General features: G+C 38.1%; 5 protein-coding genes, 1 long non-coding RNA gene and 1 pseudogene across 7 annotated transcripts in view; 3 read left to right on the forward strand and 4 right to left on the reverse strand.

Annotated features, from left to right (window-relative positions):
- The window catches only part of LOC108849940 (uncharacterized), a 2,028-nt gene extending 1,533 nt beyond the window's left edge, over window positions 1-495 (reverse strand). The window contains exon 1 of the mRNA XM_057010043.1: window positions 473-495. Within this exon, the coding sequence (XP_056866023.1) occupies window positions 473-495 (23 nt within the window). The remainder of the gene's footprint in view (window positions 1-472) is intronic.
- Window positions 496-1,404: 909 nt separating this feature from the next.
- LOC108853055 (pathogenesis-related protein 1-like) lies at window positions 1,405-1,877 on the reverse strand (annotated as a pseudogene).
- Window positions 1,878-5,948: 4,071 nt separating this feature from the next.
- On the forward strand, window positions 5,949-7,614 carry LOC108854615 (L-galactose dehydrogenase). The gene is made up of 5 exons (XM_018628219.2): window positions 5,949-6,240; window positions 6,336-6,564; window positions 6,648-6,947; window positions 7,105-7,233; window positions 7,345-7,614. The coding sequence occupies exons 1-5, from the start codon at window positions 6,059-6,061 to the stop codon at window positions 7,474-7,476; spliced, it is 972 nt and encodes a 323-aa protein (XP_018483721.1). The 5' UTR covers window positions 5,949-6,058; the 3' UTR covers window positions 7,477-7,614.
- A 454-nt stretch (window positions 7,615-8,068) lies between these two features.
- LOC130510706 (uncharacterized) lies at window positions 8,069-8,713 on the forward strand. The gene is made up of 2 exons (XR_008944428.1): window positions 8,069-8,320; window positions 8,510-8,713. It is a non-coding gene; the product is annotated as an uncharacterized LOC130510706 (long non-coding RNA).
- A 178-nt stretch (window positions 8,714-8,891) lies between these two features.
- LOC108854611 (dynamin-related protein 3A-like) lies at window positions 8,892-14,395 on the reverse strand. Of its 2 annotated transcripts, none has more exons than XM_018628215.2 (20): window positions 13,897-14,395; window positions 13,343-13,625; window positions 13,233-13,261; window positions 13,036-13,137; window positions 12,747-12,815; window positions 12,596-12,655; window positions 12,339-12,452; window positions 11,901-11,949; window positions 11,689-11,798; window positions 11,480-11,572; window positions 11,273-11,365; window positions 11,048-11,185; window positions 10,753-10,866; window positions 10,577-10,675; window positions 10,420-10,459; window positions 10,162-10,313; window positions 9,920-10,066; window positions 9,707-9,759; window positions 9,516-9,615; window positions 8,892-9,412 (listed from the first exon to the last, which is right to left on the reverse strand). In XM_018628215.2, exons 1-20 carry the CDS (start codon window positions 14,284-14,286, stop codon window positions 9,221-9,223), a joined length of 2,427 nt encoding a protein of 808 aa, XP_018483717.1. In that variant the 5' UTR covers window positions 14,287-14,395; the 3' UTR covers window positions 8,892-9,220. The 2 variants fall into 2 exon arrangements, with proteins under 2 accessions (XP_018483717.1, XP_056863137.1); XM_057007157.1 differs by having other exon boundaries at window positions 10,577-10,678.
- Window positions 14,396-14,591: 196 nt separating this feature from the next.
- On the reverse strand, window positions 14,592-18,542 carry LOC108854613 (protein EXECUTER 1, chloroplastic). The gene is made up of 11 exons (XM_018628217.2): window positions 18,053-18,542; window positions 17,820-17,936; window positions 17,652-17,717; window positions 17,459-17,565; window positions 17,269-17,350; window positions 16,401-17,144; window positions 16,213-16,336; window positions 15,828-15,997; window positions 15,485-15,559; window positions 15,279-15,371; window positions 14,592-15,159 (listed from the first exon to the last, which is right to left on the reverse strand). The coding sequence occupies exons 1-11, from the start codon at window positions 18,473-18,475 to the stop codon at window positions 15,067-15,069; spliced, it is 2,094 nt and encodes a 697-aa protein (XP_018483719.1). The 5' UTR covers window positions 18,476-18,542; the 3' UTR covers window positions 14,592-15,066.
- Window positions 18,543-18,667: 125 nt separating this feature from the next.
- Window positions 18,668-20,156, forward strand: LOC108849939 (uncharacterized). The gene is made up of 5 exons (XM_018623537.2): window positions 18,668-18,986; window positions 19,052-19,188; window positions 19,280-19,397; window positions 19,689-19,769; window positions 19,874-20,156. Exons 1-5 carry the CDS (start codon window positions 18,789-18,791, stop codon window positions 19,940-19,942), a joined length of 603 nt encoding a protein of 200 aa, XP_018479039.1. The 5' UTR covers window positions 18,668-18,788; the 3' UTR covers window positions 19,943-20,156.
- The last annotated feature ends 778 nt before the right edge of the window (window positions 20,157-20,934 follow it).

Consider the following 20,934-nt stretch of genomic DNA (forward strand, 5'->3'; position numbering starts at 1 on the left):
TTAAAAAGTGGATTGTTTATGTTGTATATTTGGTTTGTTAGAAGTCGTATAACTGTAGTAGAATTTAAAGTAGTATTATGATTTATTTTTGAATGAAAGGAAATCGTGGAACATATCAAATTATACTTTTAATATATTTAATAATTAATAAGGCAATGGCATGTATCTGTAAATATTTTTCAAAGTTTAAGGAGAAGTCTGAAAAAAAGGCTGCTGTTTTATTGTATTGATATGAGGAGTTCACAGAAGTATTATTGATGGAGATGCTCTAATGGTGCTCTAAAACGTTGAAAACAAAATAAAAAAATGAAAAAGATAGACCATTGCCATCTTAAATTAATTTAGTAGCCTTAGGCAAAACTTTGAATATGGACCTTGTTATTAAGTAATCTCGTAATTTTTTTGTTCGATACATTTTTTAAAAAATTGAGCGAAAAAACGTAGGAAAATTTGGGAAAATGGTAGAACGTACAGCATGTGCAGCTTTTTAACCATCATTAATGCTAATTAAAAGTTAATATCCGCTTAATACAAAATTGTTAGAACTGTCAAAGTTTGAAATTCGTGAAAGTCTTTCCGTTATTGGATTTAAACTGAAATTTGGATAAAAAGACATAGCATTGTGTTAGCTTTCATTTTAATCAACGGTTAGAAAAATTACCCCAGTTCGTAAAATCGGTCAAGAAAACCAGTCCAACCCAAAGGAGGACACACCCGTGTGCTTCCCTCCGATTCATGGACTGGTCAAGTAAATGAGGGCAGTACCAATATAAATCATTTAATTTGTAACCAAAGGAATTACAGTGTGATTATTATTATTTTTTAGTATTGGGACACGGTTTTATGTTAAGGTAGTCTTTAGTATAGGGTCAAATCTTTTTCGATTCTTTGTAATATATAAAGAGTTACTGGGTTACGATTACGCATTCTTTGGTTAATATGTTTTGAAGTAATAAGTTCGATTCAGATGAACATATAAACTATAAAATAAACAGCCAATATCAACACAGAATAAACAATCGAGGACTTGGTTTCTCATGTTTTCTAGACAGCATTAGTTCTAGTATTTTGTAAATCCTACATCAATATTCATTTTCTGCGTGAATGAATTTTGACGAGGTCTATTTTTAAAAGCATGAAGAAGGTCACAGACTCAAAATGACCTTGCATGTCCACATGCAATGCATTTATTTGTAATTGTACGTACAGACAACTATTTATCAATGTATTATTCCATCACAAAATATTATACAACCATACACATGAACGTTAAGGAATCACCATATACTGGTAGATGGTAATCATGATTTGAAGATAAAAACACACACACACGTACGTCCGCTATGGACATGTTTTATTCATCTGCGTAACATATATATTCATAATTAGTAAGGCCAACGGCCCCTAAACATTACCAGGAGGAGCATAGCTGCAAATGATGAAAGTTCCACCACTGTTTACACCTGAACTTTGGCACATCCAACCCACACCGAGTTTCTCCACACAACTTGAGTATAGTGACCACATGCTTTTCCGGAACGACAAGTGTTCGAACTGTAGAAGTAAGTCGTTCTTCTCGTTGACCCACAACCTCACTGCGTCAGCTCCAGACAGATCACCAGTGCTTCCTGCCAAGTTTTCGCCGTAACGCCCGCCTGAGTGAGTGAGACGACAGTCCCCTCGCCTTTGCAGAGCATATTGTCGGCGTATTCCGCCACATCCGCATGCCATCGTATCGGGCCCACACCAACAGCGGCACGAGCACGGTTGTGCACATCGAGGTAATCTTGTTGCCTGTCTTGGGCTTTGAGAGGAACTGCAAAAGCTAGGACAAGTGCTATAGTCACGAAAACTAGAGTTTGAGAAGAGATCTTCATAGTTTTTTCTTGGTTGGATATGATTTGTGGTTCTAAATGAGGATATATATAGTACACTTCAGTGTTTACATTGGAGTTATTTTATGGGCAAGTACTAACACTTGCAAATAGTTTTGCCAAATAAATACACTAGTAATTTTATTTTAATCTGTTTTACAAAGTCAATTAGGCGAAAGGGTCAGACAATAGGGCCGTAAACTAATAACACTGTCCATTTTCTAAATAAATTTAAAGACTATTGATTTGACTGCACAATTTTAGAAGTATTAAAAATGCAAGACAATTTCTTCAAATCTTTCCATATACTCTTGTATGTTTTTAAAATTATTATCTCGTAGAAACTTCGAAACAAAAGATATACAAATCGTTACAATTTTTTACGTTCCTTGATTTATATACTTTTAGATAACTTCTATGTGATGTCAAAAAAGAAAAGAATAACTTCTATGTTTTATGCTTGTTAATTACTATGGCTTTTACCAGGTCAGGTGAAGAGATGGAAATTAATGATACTTAATTGCTTAATTATTATAATAGAGGTGTGTAAAGTCTGACCTGATCAGTGTTTAATTTTCTTTCTTTTCCTTCCTTTTTAGTTCAAATTTTAACAATTTTCCAATGTTTATATATTAGTTTAGTTCGTCTAGGCATCAACTTAAGAGAGGATGTCAAGACAATGAACAAAACAATTTTTTTGAACACAAAACAAGCATATTTTCATAAAAAAATTAACATAGAAACATAAGGAAGATAGTATATGAGTTAGAGTCTTTCCGTTGAACATGAAAGGATCCAAAAGCACTTTCCTAAATTTCACGTATAGAAGGAATTTTGAAGAAAAAAAAAATGAATACACGTTGTTATTTTCTTATTAATTACAAAATATTAAATGCAAGGTATAAAACCCCTAACTGTATGTGCTCTAACACATGTATGTATACATACAAGACGGATATTTTCATATATCACACAAAGCAAGTGCAAGCCGTAGCATTGCATTTTTCTTATTCCATTATAAAATCCACACATATATGGTATAAAAAGCGGACTGAACCCAGACTAAACATTATTAAGCTGATGATGAAGATTGGTATAACTAAAAAAAAAAAAAAAAAAAAAAAAAAAAAAAGATTGGTATAAACTGAACAACATAGAAACAATTAGTACACATTGTGACAAAAAGAAAAAAAAGAATCAATAGTACACCACACACATATATATATATATATATATATATATATATATATATATATAACATACTTTTCGAAACATTCATACTTAGATACTATTTTTATGCTAGTTAATTACTATGACTTTTACCAGGTCAGGTGAAGAGATGGAAATGATGCTTGATTGCTTGTTATAATAGAGGTATGTAACCGTGAAAACTGTTTCTAATTAGTAGTCTGACCTGGTCAGTGTTTTAATTTTTCTTTCTTTCCTTCCTTTTTAGTTCAAATGGTTAATAATTTTCCAATGTTTATTAGACTAGTTCGACTAGGCATCAACTTAAGATAGGATGTACAAAACGAAATATTTTCATAACAAAACTAACATAGAAACATAAGGATTTGGTTTTCAACATGATTTCTTAAAACTAATAAAATGCAATGAGAATCAAAATGAAATAGTTACACTACAATCAACTGATCAAGTAAACAATGTTAAGGCTTTGTCAACATTGGCATCACAAGTGAGGAAAAGATAGCTGCGTGCCTGATGATGGTCAAGGGATGTGCAATGGTCTGTAACTTAACTAAATTTTAAATATCTTAATTCCAATAAATAAAAATTGTAAGTTAAGAAAAAGTTTTAATCAATATAGTAAATACAGCAACAATAACAGAAATAATTCCAAATGCTTGAAAACTTGAATTTCTAAATAATAAGCTCTTAAATGTTATAAAAATAAAACCTATTTTCTGGAGACACTGTAAAATTCCCTTCATTTGGGTCCAGTTTTGGAAACTTTTTAAACGGTGCATTGATTTTAGGAGCAGAAGTAAACAATCCATTTTCTCTCCCATTCAACCCAACATCAACTTTCTCGGTTTTTTTCTGAATAATCCAGTGTATCATGATCTCTACCAAGATAAATCCAGACTAATGACAAGTGTTCGTAGCAACCTATGTTATCGACCAGATAATGTCTCTATCACCAGACGTTGTAGAAATCCGAATGTTAAATTTTATCTCCAGTGGTCATTAAAACTCGAATCCAAATCTGTATTAAAACCAAAACTCCCTCAAAACCATTGGACCATCCTCGCTTGCTTCAACCTTCTTCAATTTATGATCTATGTCTCCAATAACTAAAAACATGTCCAGTGAACAAAATTTTACCAAGTATTTGAAAAATAAACAAAGTAAAAAAAATTATGAAAAGGATGAGAGAGAGGATATAAAAGTCCTTCAATTACAATTTTTTAAATATTCTATCTGATATTTTGATAAAAAAAATATTCTATATGATATTCATATAACTGTGTCAATCTTTAAATGGTCAATTTTCTAAAAAACTAAACTAATTCTAATTGTTCTCTAAAGTTATACTAAAACAATATTATTTTGTGTGACAGAAGTCAATTATAAGAGTAATTCCAAAGAAGGTTTGTATTAGGTTATCTGCACTATAAAAGAAAATGAACAATAAAAAGAAAATAGAAGAGAGAAACACAAAGTATCGAGAAGAAAAGTAAATAACTTGGAGAGAGAAGAGAGAGAGAAGAGAGAGACCGCCGAGAAGTTTAACTCCGGCCGACGGGGTAGGTTCCTTCAGCCACCGTCGGTCCGGTAATGTTTTTTCTTTTCCATTAGCTACCTGTACGTTTTGGTCTGAGAGGGAGAGGGTTCTATTTCTCCTTTTTGTTTTTGATTTTTAAGGTTGATTTTAGGGTTTCGGGCGGCGGGGGCTCATAAAGCTCCGTCGACGCCGGCAAAAGTTACGGGGGGTGGAGGTTAATTCAACTCCGTTGTCGCCGCTTAAGCTTCCGAGAGATAGAGGTTTCTTCAACTCTGCGTCGTCGGCTTTAGGGTAACTTCTTTGAGTTTTGATGTTCTCGTGACCTTTTGTTCCTCTAGCTGTCGGTTCGCTTGTAGATGAGATATCAACAGAGTTGATGAAAGCTCTCTCGAAGTTGAGACCATGGCTAGGAAGAGGATCTATGTCAGATCTGGTTTTAATCTCCGATCTGAACACTTGGCGACCGGACGAGATTGCGAGATGAGTTGACAATCACTCTCCGGTGGAAGTTTGTTCAGAAGATGAAGGTGCATGTGGTGGTGTTTCTGGGACGAATCCGGCGAAAAGCGGATGAGGTCCGTCGCTCTAGCTCCGTCGAGATCCGATGAAACGGTGGTGGTTTCGTCTTCTCTGGTAAGCCTCGATGTACTAGATCTCGATGTGATGTTTCGGATCTCGAGGCGATGAGTGTGACGCGCGGGGCGCATGTTGGTTGAGAGTACCGTATGGGCGGGTTTGGCGAGTGGAGAGACGTGTATTGTCGTCTCCTACTTTATTTTCTTTTTGGGCTTTTAGACCTTGTTGGTTGTTCTAATTGTCCAGTGTATCAGGCTTTTGGTTGTATTTCGGATATGGGCTTAAACCCTTTAATATATATTTCTTTAGATGAAAAAAAAAAAAAGAAACACAAAGTATCTTCTTTTATCAATTTTAAAATTTTCTTATTCATCTCAAGCACCACATGTCTTTCCATCAATAACTCAATCTTCTAAAAGTAATTAAAAATTTAATTATATTATTATATAATGCTATAATATTATTAGTTTTGGTAAACAGAAACTATATTTTAGATACTAATGGATGGAGCTATTCTAAGCATCTTGACGTTAAGGATGCTCTAAGGGTCATGGTATAATAACAATAGTTTAACTAGAAGTCTAAATATTTAGAAGAAAAAAGAAAGAAAAATATATAGTTCAAAACTATATTATAGCATGTAAATGAAGTGTGCGTAATTTCCAGTGGAAAGGGTGTAACCGTAAATTCGAAACTTAAGCACCATGTGTATAAAAAAATCCAAAACCGAACAGGTGTCGGCTTGTATTCTCTTCACACCATATCTATCTCCCAGTTGCATCAGTTTTGTCTCAGAGAACCACTTTTTTTTTTTTTTTTTTGTAACTGGAGAGAACCACTTTTGTCTCGATCTTTTTTAGCGATGTCGATTCCTCAGGCCAAGATGGAGCTTCGTCCTCTGGGAAACACAGGTCTCAAAGTTAGCTCCATCGGCTTCGGCGCCTCTCCTCTCGGAAGCGTCTTCGGTCCAGTCGCCGAAGTCGATGCCGTCGCCACCGTACGCGAGGCGTTCCGACAAGGCATTAACTTCTTCGACACTTCCCCGTAAAATCACCTTCTTCTATCTCTTTAACTTACTGATTCATAGTTTGATGATTGTGAGAGAGAGAGAGAGTTTTAATTAAACGTTTCGTGTGAAGGTATTATGGAGGAACACTATCGGAGAAGATGCTTGGAAAGGGACTAAAGGCTCTACAAGTCCCTAGAAGCGACTACATTGTGGCTACCAAGTGTGGACGTTACCAAGAAGGCTTTGACTTCAGTGCCGAGAGAGTAACAAAGAGCATAGACGAGAGCTTGGAGAGGCTTCAGCTAGATTACGTCGACATTCTTCATTGCCACGACATTGAGTTCGGGTCTCTTGACCAGGTTTGTTTGACTCTTTTTTACTTTCACTGTCTGTGAAACATCGTTTGTTTGCTAACTGTTTTGTTTCTTGATTGAATGGACAGATTGTGAGTGAAACAATCCCTGCGCTGCAGAAACTGAAACGGGAAGGGAAGACACGGTTTATCGGTATCACTGGTCTTCCGTTGAGTATTTTCACTTATGTTCTTGATCGAGTGCCTCCAGGGAGTGTTGATGTGATATTATCGTACTGCCATTACGGTGTAAACGACTCGACGTTGTTTGATTTGTTGCCTTACTTGAAGAGCAAAGGCGTGGGCGTGATAAGTGCTTCTCCGTTGGCAATGGGTCTCCTTACGGAACAAGGTCCTCCTGAATGGCACCCTGCTTCCCCTGAGCTCAAGGTATTAACATGTTAACTGCGTCTTTAGTGAGTATTGAAGTAGGGGATACTCTTAAGCTAATCTTTAGGTTAGATCATGTTTTGTTCTTCTCACATACTACAGTATATAAACTTAAAACATTGTTGCTGTTTTTTTTATTTTATATCGTCTTGTGTAGTCTGCTTGCAAAGCAGCTGCTGGTCATTGTAAATCAAAGGGTAAGAAGATCACAAAGTTAGCACTGCAGTACAGCTTAGGAAACAAGGAGGTTTCATCAGTGTTGGTTGGAATGAGCTCTGTCTCACAGGTATTCAACTCTTAAGACTTTCCTCTCAAATCAATCACTCATCAAGTTTTGTTTTCAAATTGAAGGTAACATATGAAAACAATGTGTGTGTGTGTTTTTATTTTGAATCAGGTGGAAGAAAATGTTGCAGCAGTTAGAGAGCTTGAAGGTGTGGGTATGGATCAAGAAACTCTGTCTGAGGTTGAAGCTATTCTCGAGCCTGTAAAGAATCAGACATGGCCAAGTGGAATCGATCAAAATTAAAAGCTCTCTTCGTTATATGTTTGTTCACATTACTTCTTGGAATGCTTTGATGTGTCGGTAACAGTTTTAAGTTTTAAGTTGAGTTGATACGGTCAATAAAATTTCTTAGGGTATCAAAACATCTTTCAATCGGTTTCATTACACCGTATGAAAACTACAGCGCATGGTTTAAGATATTACAACAACAAAAAAATAAAAGTGTGGAATGAATGAAAACGACGTGTGAACAAGTTTTTGAGAACGATAAAACTCTGAAAAGAAGAGAGAGAATAATAAAAGGAGCTCCCAAAACAAAAGCAAACACTCTTTGATTGCATCATCACCCCATCTCTAGAATTGTGTCGAATGTTCTGTTCCACCAAAGCATTTGATTCCTAAACGTTTTTTATATCTCTTCTTTTCTTCGCCGCTTTGTAAAAGTTAACTTTGTGTGTACTTTCAAAATTATTCTCAAAGTTCTCCTCCACACATACGTTATTACTTTTTATTGTTACTTTGTATAAGAAACATCCTTGAAGGAAGCTGTGTTCTTTGGCAAATATAAATACACGTCGATGTAGCTCATATTTGCGTTCTAAAGATCTCAGTTAGTCTTCTCTCTCTCTCTCTCTCTCTCTCTCTCTCTACAAGTATTTTTCCTCCGTTTCCAAGTATAAAACTGTATTTAGTTTTTGAGAGATTTGATCATCTAGCAAGAAGATATGAGCGATCCCAAGTATGCTTATCCTTATCCTGCACCGGGGAACTACCCTCATGGCCCGCCGCCTCCAGTTGGAGTACCGCCTCAGTATTATGCTCCACCACCGCCGCCGCCAAGAAGGAAACCTGGTTTCCTTGAAGGACTGTAAGTCTTGTCTCTAAACTATTTTGTTTCTGTAATTAGCTAAGCAAAAAAACTAAGGAGTTAGGATATGGTTTATAATTTTAAACGTGTTATGGAATTTGCAGTGTAGATATTAGTGATCTTCAACCAAACGTTATTGAGTTATTAGTAATACTGTATTAATTCCGTTGTAATTTTGTGCGTTTGCAGACTTGCGGCTATGTGTTGTTGCTGCCTTGTGGATGAATGTTGCTGCGACCCGACCATTATATGCATTGATTAAACTTTCTTAAATTTAGTGTGTTCTTTGTTTATGATGAGATTTATGTAATAAGATGTTGTATGAGTAGTATAATTTTATGTACCCTTCAAACTGAGTTCTTTAGCCAATATAATAAATACGTTGACAAGATAGATTCATGATCCATCTCCTCTGCTTCCGTTGCTACATTTCTTGAGCAACTATTAAGTTGTTTTGTCCAATTCTTACTAGGTTAGACATTGAGTCAAATTTCTAAAATTAGCTTAGCAAAACTAAGGAGTTAATTGACTAGCCTTGAGGGAAAACTAGAGAAAGTTGAATTGCAAGATCTTATGTAACTCGTATTAAAAACTGTATGGATATTCAACAAAAGCGTGAGGGAAAGAGTTTGCTTCCTCTTATTGTTTTACAGGGAGCATCTGAAACCAATAAATCTACTATATCACCTTCCTCATTCCCTTACAACTCTCTCAACAGGTCAAACCTAATGCAGACTCCAACACCACCGAGTCTCCTGTCCCATTCTCCTATATAACTTTTTTTCATTTTGCCAACACATAATTTAATTATACAAAATACCCGATGTGTGTCATTAACCGAGTGAAATGCGTTTATTACTACTTATCACAAAGTCAGAGATATTTTGAATCTGGATCATGTCAGAATCCATATCCGTTTTGGTGTTGAGCTCTTCTGGATCTTCTTCCCGTACCGGGAGATGCTGAGTATGACGAACTGCTCGTGGAGTACATCGACGAAGAAGTTGGTAAGTCCAGATATTTTGACACGCCTGTTGTATCGGTTCCACCATTGGACACTGATTCTGCTTCCAAAGGCAACTCGTCTAGCGTCTGCTTAACACGCAAAACCATATGATCATATAAACATACATAAGGATTTTTTTTTTTGCTGAAGCAAACTACTGTGGAGAGTTAGGTCTAGGTGAGAACATACCCTGTAAGCTTGCTGAAGAATGTGGAGAGTCTCCTGAGTGCGTTTCCTCTTACCTGCTATCTCATCTGGCTCTTGCAGCATTTCTTCAAACAAGTTCTCCCTGCCCCAGAATGATATTGATATGAATACTCGGATATAAAGAGACTATACAAACACAGATGTGAAGCACTAAAAGTAAACACATGCATCACCTGTAAAGCTTCCTGATGAAGACTTTGTGCAGCTCACGTTTGGTGTGGTTTACCTAAGCATGATATACAAAATGGTTTCAGGATCTTCAGAGCTCGGTTACTTTAAGACAGCATAACCGCTTTTCATTTGTGACTCATCAAACAGATAATTTCAATATATTGCATCAGTTTTGAGTTACTGCAAGTAACTTTGGGGAGGTATGAAGTACTTGCCAGGAAATGCATGATTGCTTTTGGTACAAAGTCCTCAATATTCTTCCTCACAATGTCATAGTATGATCTGAGTAACAGCTTCGTTATCTCAATCTCGACGTCTTCCTGTTCTGTATGGGTCTCGGATGGCCTCAAGACAGCTGGGGGCTTCAGGAAAGCAAAGCCAAACAGCATGAGTTGGATAAGGTTAAAACATGTATGTTGCAATATGCATATCATCTAAGACGGCACAGAAAACACACCCCCTTCAGATAGATCATCGATAAGTTGCTCTGAGACGTATCCTCAACAGCTTCACTGAACGGTTTGTTTAACAAGTTCTCTTTGGTGGCTCCCCGATTATCACTCCCTCTGAAAATTGAAGGAATGCCCCACCTTGATTCACTCGCATTCGCTATAAAGTATCAATTATCAAACAAAACCACAGTTAAACTCTACCAATATCTGCACAGCCAAGAACTTCGGAAACATGTTAATTTAACGCTCAATTAGAACATTACCAGCTGGTGCAGCCTTTTCAGAATCTGAAGATACAACTCCCTGGGAACATGTAATGGAGAAAGTCTCAAATAACAATTCTTTCGCCTTGACAATTTTTAATTTGCACATGAGCCTAAGTCCAACCCATAGTGCATGAAGATAGAACTATGACATTACCTGATCCACAACAATTCCATTAGCTTGTCTTCCGAGAAAAGATCGAGATTTCACTTGACTTGCGGAAGAAGAAGATGTTCTATCAGGCTCCACTGTATCCTGCTACAATCAAAATTAAACGCATAAGAAAACACAAACCTAATTTTTAACGTGAGTTGCTCAAAGTACTTCCATACCTTCGGTCGTGCCACAGGATGGGGAATCCTAGAAGACTTCACTTTTTGCATTGCAGCCTCGACGGCCTTGGTTCCGCCAATAAAATTTGGATGCGAAGTGTTTATGTAATCCATCTGCAAACAACACGCAATGGACAATTACCATTGAAGCAATCATGACCACCAGCACTAATAATTTAGTTCAACTTTACAAGAAACTAGTCAATCAACAAAACGAGAAAACCACTGCTCAAGATTAGAAAGGCTCCTAATAAACACAACATGAGAAAAGGGACCTCTGTTTCACTAGACATACCTCCATATCAATGATATCCCCAATCATTGCTTCTGAGGGTTCCAGACCTTCTCGTAGGAAATCGCCAATAACCTCATCCATGCGCTTTCTCAGGACCGGGAAGCGCTGTATCTCGTTCATCATACATTTATGGCTAATCTGTAGAAAAATTCAAATTTATGAAGACAATGAACTCAAAGATTTATCATTTTATCAACAACTAACAGAAAAAAAAACAAACCTCACCTTTATGAGCTCATCAAAAATGAACCTAGCACACTGAAGGCTAGGATCTAGCAAACGAGATATCTGCCTCCTAACAAGAACTTCAAATGGAACCTATAATGCAGAAAAGATTGTGATTAGATAGGTAAGTAAAAAAGGTAAGGAAACATATGCATGACTGAAAGCCATGACAACCAGGATGACATCCGAACATGCTTAGAAACATACGTCTGGAACAAATAATGCGGATCTTGGACCAGTTGCATTCTGGATAGCAGTCCTAATATCATCATCTGTCAAGTCTTCACACGGATCAACCTCCTGAAAAGCAATGTTTTTAAGGAAAGTCCATCAGTCTAAATTCACAGAGATCTACCTCAAGTAGCTCTGATAACATACACAGACTAAACCAGAATTGATTAGAAAAGGCTACGAACCTCCAAACTCTTAACAAAGATTGATTGGAAAATATAGTGAATTCTTGCTCCTCCGGAGAGCTCGGATGTAGACATTTCTTCGCTTTTCCCTTCCAACAATGAAGAGTATGCTGTATAAAAAAAAATTAACCATCAGACTCACTATGAACCAAAAAAGCATAAAGCAAGTATATCCATTGTCTCAACTAAAATATCTTCTTCAGACATATTACCTTCACAGTATTTTGAAAGAAAGTTGAGGAGAAGAGCTCCTTGACCAGCCTACAGATTTCAAGGACAGTCAAGTCCCACAGAATAGGATAAGTTCGACTATTTTAAGATGTTTTAACAAATCATAAAGACAAAAGCAAGCCATAAAGAAATGAAAAAAGAGCATATCAAGAATTCAATTAAAAAAATGTGAAAAAGAACATATTGGCCAACAATATTTCCTACAAATAACAACACCTTCAAAATGAAAGTTCTACCAGATGATGATTTTTTTCTTTCGGTAGTCTAAAAAACAAAATACTCCATGAATGTCATGAACACAGTGAACAATGCACGAACAAATAGTCTGGAAGAGAAAATTTGTACTCAAACGAAAAGACTGAGCAAAATATATATTATAAAGTGGAATAACTGTTGAGTAATGGGTAATGAATACATACCCTGGACTCTGTAATTTCACCATAGCTTTGATGCTCCTTAGCTGTAGCAACCAAAGCATTACTTATACGCGATTTCAAATCAGGAAGCAGAGCCTTGATATGTTGAACAAGAATCTAAAGAAAAAAAAAATGCAACAGAAAGGGTTAGCTTCTATTAGTCATGGTTGAATATAATACATACCAATATCAGATACCAAATCAATTAGTAGGAAAAGAAACTAGTAAGCAACAACAAAAAAAGTTCATCATATACCTACCTGATTTAACTTCTTCGCTAGCTGAGGGATACCCACACGATCAGCTAGACCATGATAAGCCTGTGTAGTACCCCAAATAAAAACACAAATCAGGAAAAATGGAAAACAGTATCCAGGAAGAGAGTTAGGAAAGTGATGCAAGCAAGCATACTGGACGACTCCGGAAGAATTTCTCTTCTGCGCTAAGTGCTTCCTTGACGGAGCGGTTTAGCAAAATATCCTGTTTTGTCAACAAATAAAGACCAAATAAAGTTTTAACGTTGTGTGAATGCAGAGCCACAAAATAATCCATCCCCAGCACTGACATGATGTTGTTTGAGTCTAAGTAATCAAGTACTAATAAAGGAGGAACAGTAAAAAGTAACGGAACTGTCGGCATACTATATGATAACAAGCCAAACAAACATAAGACATATATAAGCACAAGACCACATCTTTACCTCCTGGCAACGGTTTACGACTCCCACATATCCAAGTCGTAGAGGCACAACTTTCCCAAGAAGTAGATTACGAGCATCTGTACCTTTGTCCATGATATCCAACTGGAAACATTGAGACCAAACATACTTAAATAAATGAAAAACAGAACCAAACTACAATAATAGTAAGCAAAATGTCCTGGACAGAGAATAAGTACCTTTGTGATAACACCTATTGTTCTGTGACCTGGAGACATTAATGAGATGAAGATGAGTAATAATTTCATTAGTTTCCTCTCCTCAATGGACATGTTAACAGAGAACTTACCATCAGGATCAGCGTTCCCTGCAATCTGAAGCGCATCAGAGTTGGCCAAATCGGAATTAGCAGGAGTAACAGCCAGTATCAAACAGCTAGGCTGCTTGATATAAGACAAGATCATAGTCCTAATACGCGCTTCGATATCAGTCGGCTGGTCACCCACAGGGACCTTAGTGATACCAGGGAGATCCACAAGCGTGATATCCAACACATTAGGCGAAAATATCTTCAAACGAATCTGCTTGTCCTTAACACCTTTGTTCTCCCCTGCTAACCTATTCGTCTCAGCCTAACACAAAAGACATAACATTTACACATTCAAAAACCACTAAAGACAATGCATTCAATAAATGTTCAAGAAATCACTAGGCGGTGGTTAGGTGTCTTATAGACCAATGCCTACACAAAGATTGTAACATTTACACAATCAAAACCACTAAAGACAATGCATACAATCAACGTTCAAGTGGTTAGGTGTCTTATAGACCAATTAATTAACAAATCGGTTTGGAAAAATCGTTTCTTTCAGACAGTATTTGCCGACTAGGCATCAAAAGTACCTCAATTTCGCGACGAATCTCGGAGAAGTCATAGATACGATGGTTGCTAGGTAAGTGGAGGAACTCTCCCCACTCGTCGTCTGATCCACCACTAGACTTGCTTTTGGTCTGGACGAGCTGGAGGACGAGAGGGCGGCGAGTGCAGATGTCGTTGCCTCGAGGGAGGAAGTCTCGTCCGACGAGGGCTTCGAGGACGCTGGACTTGCCGCTGCTCTGGCTCCCGACGACGGCTACCTGAGGGAGCTCGATTGAAGAGTGGGTTCCGAGCTGAGCGAAGATGTCTTGGAGCTTGTTGACGATGGGGATCACGGAGGATCCCAAAGGCGTGGTTTTGCGAGTGGAAGGAGGCGGAGAGGGAGGAGAGTCGTCGGTTGGTTGCTCGAGAGCCATGGATTTGATCGAAAAGGTGGAGACTTTGGAGAGGGTGAATGCTCGATTTCGTGGTTACTGTATTGGGAGAAGACAGGTGCCTCCTCTCTGTCTCGGAGGAATGATAAAGATGAAATTTTTATTTATTTATTTGAAGCTAATTATATACTATATGTATAGTTTTACTTTGTCATCAAGCTCCTCTGGTTACACCGTGTTCTACAAGGTCCATGAGGAATATACTTTTCGATTTTTGATTACAGGATAAGCTTTTTGGGATATTGTTAGAAGGTATTTTTGAATTTTATACACAAAATACGTTTAAGTGTAGATAAAAGGACATAAAACAAGACAGAGATTCCTGTGATTATATAAACTGAAAATATACATTAGAACAACTCTTACCATGTGTGTACAAATCAAATAGCAATCTCTGAGAAACATACATTAATTTACAGACATCTATTAGACTTCTTCTCCAACCTTACAATCCAGTTTCTTTTCTAACAATCCGACTAATTCACTTTGCAATGATCATCAACTCTGCCGTGTTTAATTCTAGCCGCAATTTAGGTGCCTTAAGCCAAGCTCCACAACAACAGAGCCATCAACGAGAGCTCATTACTGGTCCAGAAATACAAAGAGAGTGACCCCTGAACTTGAACTTAATCTTATTTTTGGTATTAACCAATCCAATGAATCTGCAAATAGTGAAACGGTTCCAACCAGTACACTTGCAATGGCAACAGTCGGGAAGAAAACTCTTCCTCGATTGTAGAGCGAGAAGGCCCAAAAAAACCACTAAGCTTGAAGCCTCAGACGGTTGAAGAACATCACAAAGTGATATTCAGGTGCCCAATAGACAAATCCAACGACAGGTCCTCCTTTGACATACTGCATCATAACCATACAATTTAACAAACATATCACACAAAACCATGTCAAAACATTTTGAGTTTGGATCATTTACAAGTTAGTTATAAGTTAAGTGAGTGAGAGATGAGGAGAGGAACCTTGCCATCCAGGATAACAAGCTCGCCGTCTACCCATCTTGGATTACGAAATCCAGGATCAGCAAGCCTACCTTGTCCTTTGTATCTAGCAATCTGTATTTTTTTTTTTTTTAAAGAAAAATTCCATCATGAAGCTACACAAAGTTCAACTCCAATAGAGAGAAGCAGAGTTTAATGATAAATTTGGATGTGTGATCTAAGCATACCACTCCAAATTCTTCAGGGATGAGACCTCTATGTGGAAGCTCATAACGTCTACCAATCTTTGCGCGAAATGCTACCTATCATTTTCATCAGATGCTACTTTTATAAGGCCAGCCATTATGACCTTTCCTTTTTTTTTTGTGAAACATAAAAGTAAATGAAGGAGCCATGAACACAAACCGCTTCTTTTATCAGATTGGTTATGTTAATATGTTATTTCATTCTTTTATTAGGTATCACCTTCAACTACTGTAAGTAGGCAAGTTCTTAACACTGACCATTTAAGCTAAGAGTTTTCGTATTTGTGCTAATACCTCATATACTGGAACAAACAAAGATACTAACCTTCCCAGCAGGCACATAAGGATCTCCAGTTAATTTCACAGCTTCGACATATTCATAAAACTCAATATCCTTTGACTTCTTAGACTCCTTCCCACCTTTCCACTGCCCAAATTTGCGTTTTAGATGAATTACTTCTGATGTATACAGCCCATGTGCTCCAATATATAGCCCTAGATAGAGATTAACATAAATTCTCAAAATCTATTCAATATTGAGATCTGATCTGATATGAGAACACAGAAAGATACTTATAGGGAAGGGTTACAGAAAAAATTAAAGTAATCTCTCACTAAACCCATTAGTCACAAAAAAGAATGTAACTTCTAACAGCTAAACGAGCCATATCAACTTGTAGAACCCATTGAGATCAATTTATTTCACTCACCATCTAGAGGATCTAGCGATGGTGTCACATCAATGCGACGGAATTTAGTCAATCCAGACAACTGTTGACGGCTCTGAGCCTGGCTGAGAGTGAGGCTCAACAGCTCCCCAACATCCTTAAGCATCTGCAAAGCAAAGTTTCTAGAATAAGAAACAAGAGGGAATAAAGTAGCCAAGATCAAAACAAACCTTGACAGAAATCTTCTTGTCTTTCTCAATGGATTTGGCCAGATCAACCATAATGTTATCAATCCTACGTCTACTTTGGCGGTTACCTTTTCCACCAACTAGTGTACCTTCAACACCTTTGGACTCTTGTACGTTTAAATCCTTCTCTAACCGAAGATAAAACGAAGACTTCTCCACAGATTCCAGATTGGCAGGTGATCTAAGTGACTCTTTAAGAGGTTGGTTTCCAGAAAGTCTACCAACAATGTCACTTATCACAAACTTAACTGCTATTTCCTTCCCTCCGTTGCTGTCAATGACTTCATCAGTCACAGACTCCAATTCTATATCAGAGTTTTTGTCATCGGTTTCAGACTTGGTTTCGTCTTCCACAACGATCTCTTCTATATCAAAATCGGTCTCTTCATCTTCATCCTCTTCATCAGCTATCTGATCAATAACTTTAGAGATGAAATCTTTGTCCACCTTTCCAGGGGAACTCACTTTCATCACCTTGACTTTGACACCAGGGATCATATCTCGCAGGAAAGTCTGGAAACCAGAAGATTCATCAAGGAGATCAGAATCGTCGTCTGAGCTGTCACTCTCTTCATCATCTTCACTAGACTCGACGGCAAGATCAAGACTACCTGCATCTTCCTTCCATACAGGTGGAGTCAAAAGCCTGGGAGTATTCAGACTTCTGGTAGTGGTAGGAATAGTTGGAACGTCTGGAAATATCTCCTTCCATTTTAAGTACACAGCCTGAAAGAAGCAAGCCAGCTTAGAGAGCAATATGCTATCTACTAAAAGGTTCAAGGCTTCCAGTAAAGATAACAAGTACTCAAACTAGAGAGTAACTACATAGGATGTTAAGACAGGAATAAACCTGTTTTTTGTAGTTCCCTTTTGCATCAACTGTGAGAAAGATTTCAAAAAGGGGAGCACCCGCCGCAGATGCACTAAGCTGCCTGAGAGAGAGAAAAGGATTTTCATACAAAGATTTCAAAAAAAGGGGAAACTAAGCTTTTTTGTATACACTACATAGGCCACAGATGGAATGAATCAGTTATTATTACCGAGGGTTATAACTTCTAGCCACATATCTCCCATGCTCTGCGGTGATTTGAACAATAAGACCAAAAGGATCTTTGACATCTTCCGAAATACCCGACCACCACCCTACCTACAAAGCCATATAAGAGAAGACAATGTAACAGAAGCTCTCTACACCTATAAGGAGCTACAAAAGAAAACAAATGAGGAGCTCACCAACCCAGCACCAGCTTCATCTCGTAAGTATACTGCATCCTCGTAACGCTCTTCAAGAACAGCTCTCTTATCACAAAAAAAAAACATCTTTCAGAAACAAATCATATAAAAAGTTATGAAACTAGTGTTGAAGAGACTTATGGTATCACACATAACAGAGTTTTATACATTGAAACTAGACATGACTTTGCCAACAGAGTCGTTTGTGGATGCAGCTGCAATGGCCACCTTGAGCCTCGCAGCATCTTCATAGTCTTCTCGTTTAACGGCTCCATTTAATTGAGACTGTACCCAAAAATTACCAAAAAAAAAATAATAATAATCTCCACTTTAGACACATGTTTCTCCGACAATGTTTGTTCTAAAATGAAGTTTTCTGTGTGAAGAAAGAAAGTTTATACCTTTAGGACAGAGAGAAGACGGTCCTGGTCATCAATACGTTCGAAATGCTTCTTCCATCGCTCCCAATCCCAATCACTTTCCTCCTCCTTCTTGATATCTCCCCATCCTTGCCCACCACCGGAAACGACGTCGTCTTGAGCCACCTTATCCTGATTGGCGTACCAGCTCATAACCGAATCGAAACGTTTGATGGCGCTCTTTAGGACATCCTGAATCGCAGCGTCCCATCTAGGGCTATTACCATCGGAGGAAGAGGAAGAGGACGATGATGGATTGCCGCCGGAGGAGGAGCAGCGGCAGAGGGAAGAAGGATCGGAGATACGTTGAGGGTAAAACGGTCTTTTGGCGGGAGCGAGTCTGGATGACGTGGCGGCGGGGGAGAAGGCGAGGTTTTGTGACGGAGGCGTGGATAAGGAAGTCATCGCTCGCCGGAGATAGAGAGAAAGAAAGAGAGAGCCTTTTATGTTATGTGGCTGTGATATGGGCTTTTGTCCTTTTTCTAGGATATTTATTACACAACCAAAAACGCAAACTTTTTTGTCTGAAAAAAAACAATCAACCAATGAACGAACAGAGTACTTACTACTTTATCCTAAAATAAGATATTTTCTTGCTTAAAGAATCCAGCTTTCCAGTATTAGCCACGTTCCATCTTCTCCTCTTTTGAAACATTTCACCAGCAGAGAGAGAGTGGATCTTTCGCCGGAGTATCTCCCGGAGAAATCGGTTTAGGAGATGGAGAGGAGGGCAGAGGACGATGAAGAAACCGCCGCCGAACCTTCTGGTGAAGCCATAAGATCTCGGCTCAGTAACAGAGCAGACCCTTTCCTTGTTGTTTGCAGGTGTTTCAGCTTCGTTACATCTCTCGTCGCTGTTCTCTGCGTTGTCGTTAATGTTCTCGCTGCCATTCGCTCCTTCCGGGACAGCCACGATGTATGCAACCCCCTCTCTCTATTGTCTCTATTGTCGGCTGAAGGTTTTTGATTGTTTCGTGGCAGATATTCGATGGAATATTCAGGTGCTATGCTGTGTTGATTGCTTGTTTTGTGGTTCTTGCCGAGACGGAATGGGGATTTATCCTTAAATTCTCCAAGGTTCTTGAGTACTGGGCTGGGAGAGGAATGCTTCAGATTTTGTAAGTACTTTGTTGTGTTGGAGTGAATCTGGTGCTTCTTCTTGTTCGGTTGCTATAAAGATTATATATTGGTTTTGCTTCCTCGTTTCAGTGTGGCTGTGATGACAAGAGCTTTCCCTGACTATATGACTCAAAAGAAGGATCTCTTGCTTCTACAGAACATCGCAAGCTACATGCTCCTCGCTTGTGGTCTTGTCTATTTCATATCAGTACGATATCACCTTTATAGTTCTATTCTTCCCTCTGTTCTCTTGCGTTACTGTTGAATCTTTTCTTAATAAAATTAGTTTTTGGTTGATATAGTGGTTGCATCCTTGCTTATCAGTACATATATAGCTCAAATATGATTCTTGGATTATTGTGCATCTTACTGTTTCTTTTGACCAATCTCTATCCAGTTCTGTCTATTTTGGATCTGCCTATGTTTTGTTTGGTTTGGTCTTGCAGCAGCTCACCCTTTGACTTGTGTTTAATCTTTTTGATCGTTGTCTGGACTTCAGGGGATTCTATGCATTGGTTTTCTGAAACGTGCTCGACAGAAGAAGGAGATCTCGAAAGAACAAGCTGTCAAAGATCTTGAGGCAAGTAGTGATAGCTTGAGTTTATCATAGAGTGTCTATATGTGCATATCATCATTAAGACATTCCTCAGATGGCTTCTAAATCATTGACCCTTGTTGTTGCAGGAGATAGACAGACGCAGGGAAGAGCTGGAACAGTTGCTCGTGGAGCATCGGAGTAGAGACGATGTGTAAATGTGATCACAAGTACAGTAGCTTCATTTTGAACAGACGAGATCAGTTTGTTTATGTATTAAAGGATTGTGTGAGCTCTCTGTTTTCATCCTTTCCACTTTGGATAGTAACAGCAGACTCTTTTTCTTTCTTTCTTTGTTTGAATAATTAAACGCTAGGCTTGTAATAGTTGTCGTATAAGAGACGAGCACTATTGATGATACATTCATCTATTTATTCCATGTAAAGTATTTGGCCTCTTGGCCATCATTTTTTTTTGTCTTTCATAACTCCATTGCCAGCTTCATATGCTAGTTCACATTTCATGAAAAGCGATTATTTTGTATAGAACCTACCATCATATTGGGATACTTCGAACACAAGTCCCAGTGAAATTAAATTTTGTCCTGACAATAAGCAGAGTCTCTATTGCCATCTTCTTTGTGGTCTTGTCATGAGAGATGAAGTTACAAGAGTGAGTGGTAGGGTAGCTTTGCTTATGTGTTGGTACACGGGATCACTTTTCTTGAAAATTTATGGAAAGAAATGTGCAGTAATATAAGATCAGGCATTCTAAGTGACTGGATCACTGATAGTGCCGGCAGGGACTCTGTTTCCTTGATTCTTGGAGTACCCAATCCTCAGTTGGCAGATATAATAGAGAATATATGCGACCAGGAATCATGGAAAGGTATTATTCCACAACTTTGGCCCAAAACAAAATTTATTGAAGGCACTGCTACAGGACAGATGGCTCAACATGTTCCACTACTGGAGTTTTGTGCCAATGATCTGCCTCTCGTTTCCCCCACATTATATGTGTCTTCCGAAACCTTGTTTGAGATAAATTTGAATCCTCTATGCAAACCACAAGATGTATCCTACACATTCATACCGAGGGTGTCATACTTCGAGTTCATACCGGTTGGTGAAGGAAACGACACGATTGTTGATCTTGTGAACGTAAAGTTAGGTCGCTACTATGATGTCGTAGTCACCAATTATTCAGGTAA

This window comes from Raphanus sativus, chromosome 4, assembly GCF_000801105.2.
Source record: "Raphanus sativus cultivar WK10039 chromosome 4, ASM80110v3, whole genome shotgun sequence".
Taxonomy (NCBI): Eukaryota; Viridiplantae; Streptophyta; class Magnoliopsida; order Brassicales; family Brassicaceae; genus Raphanus; species Raphanus sativus.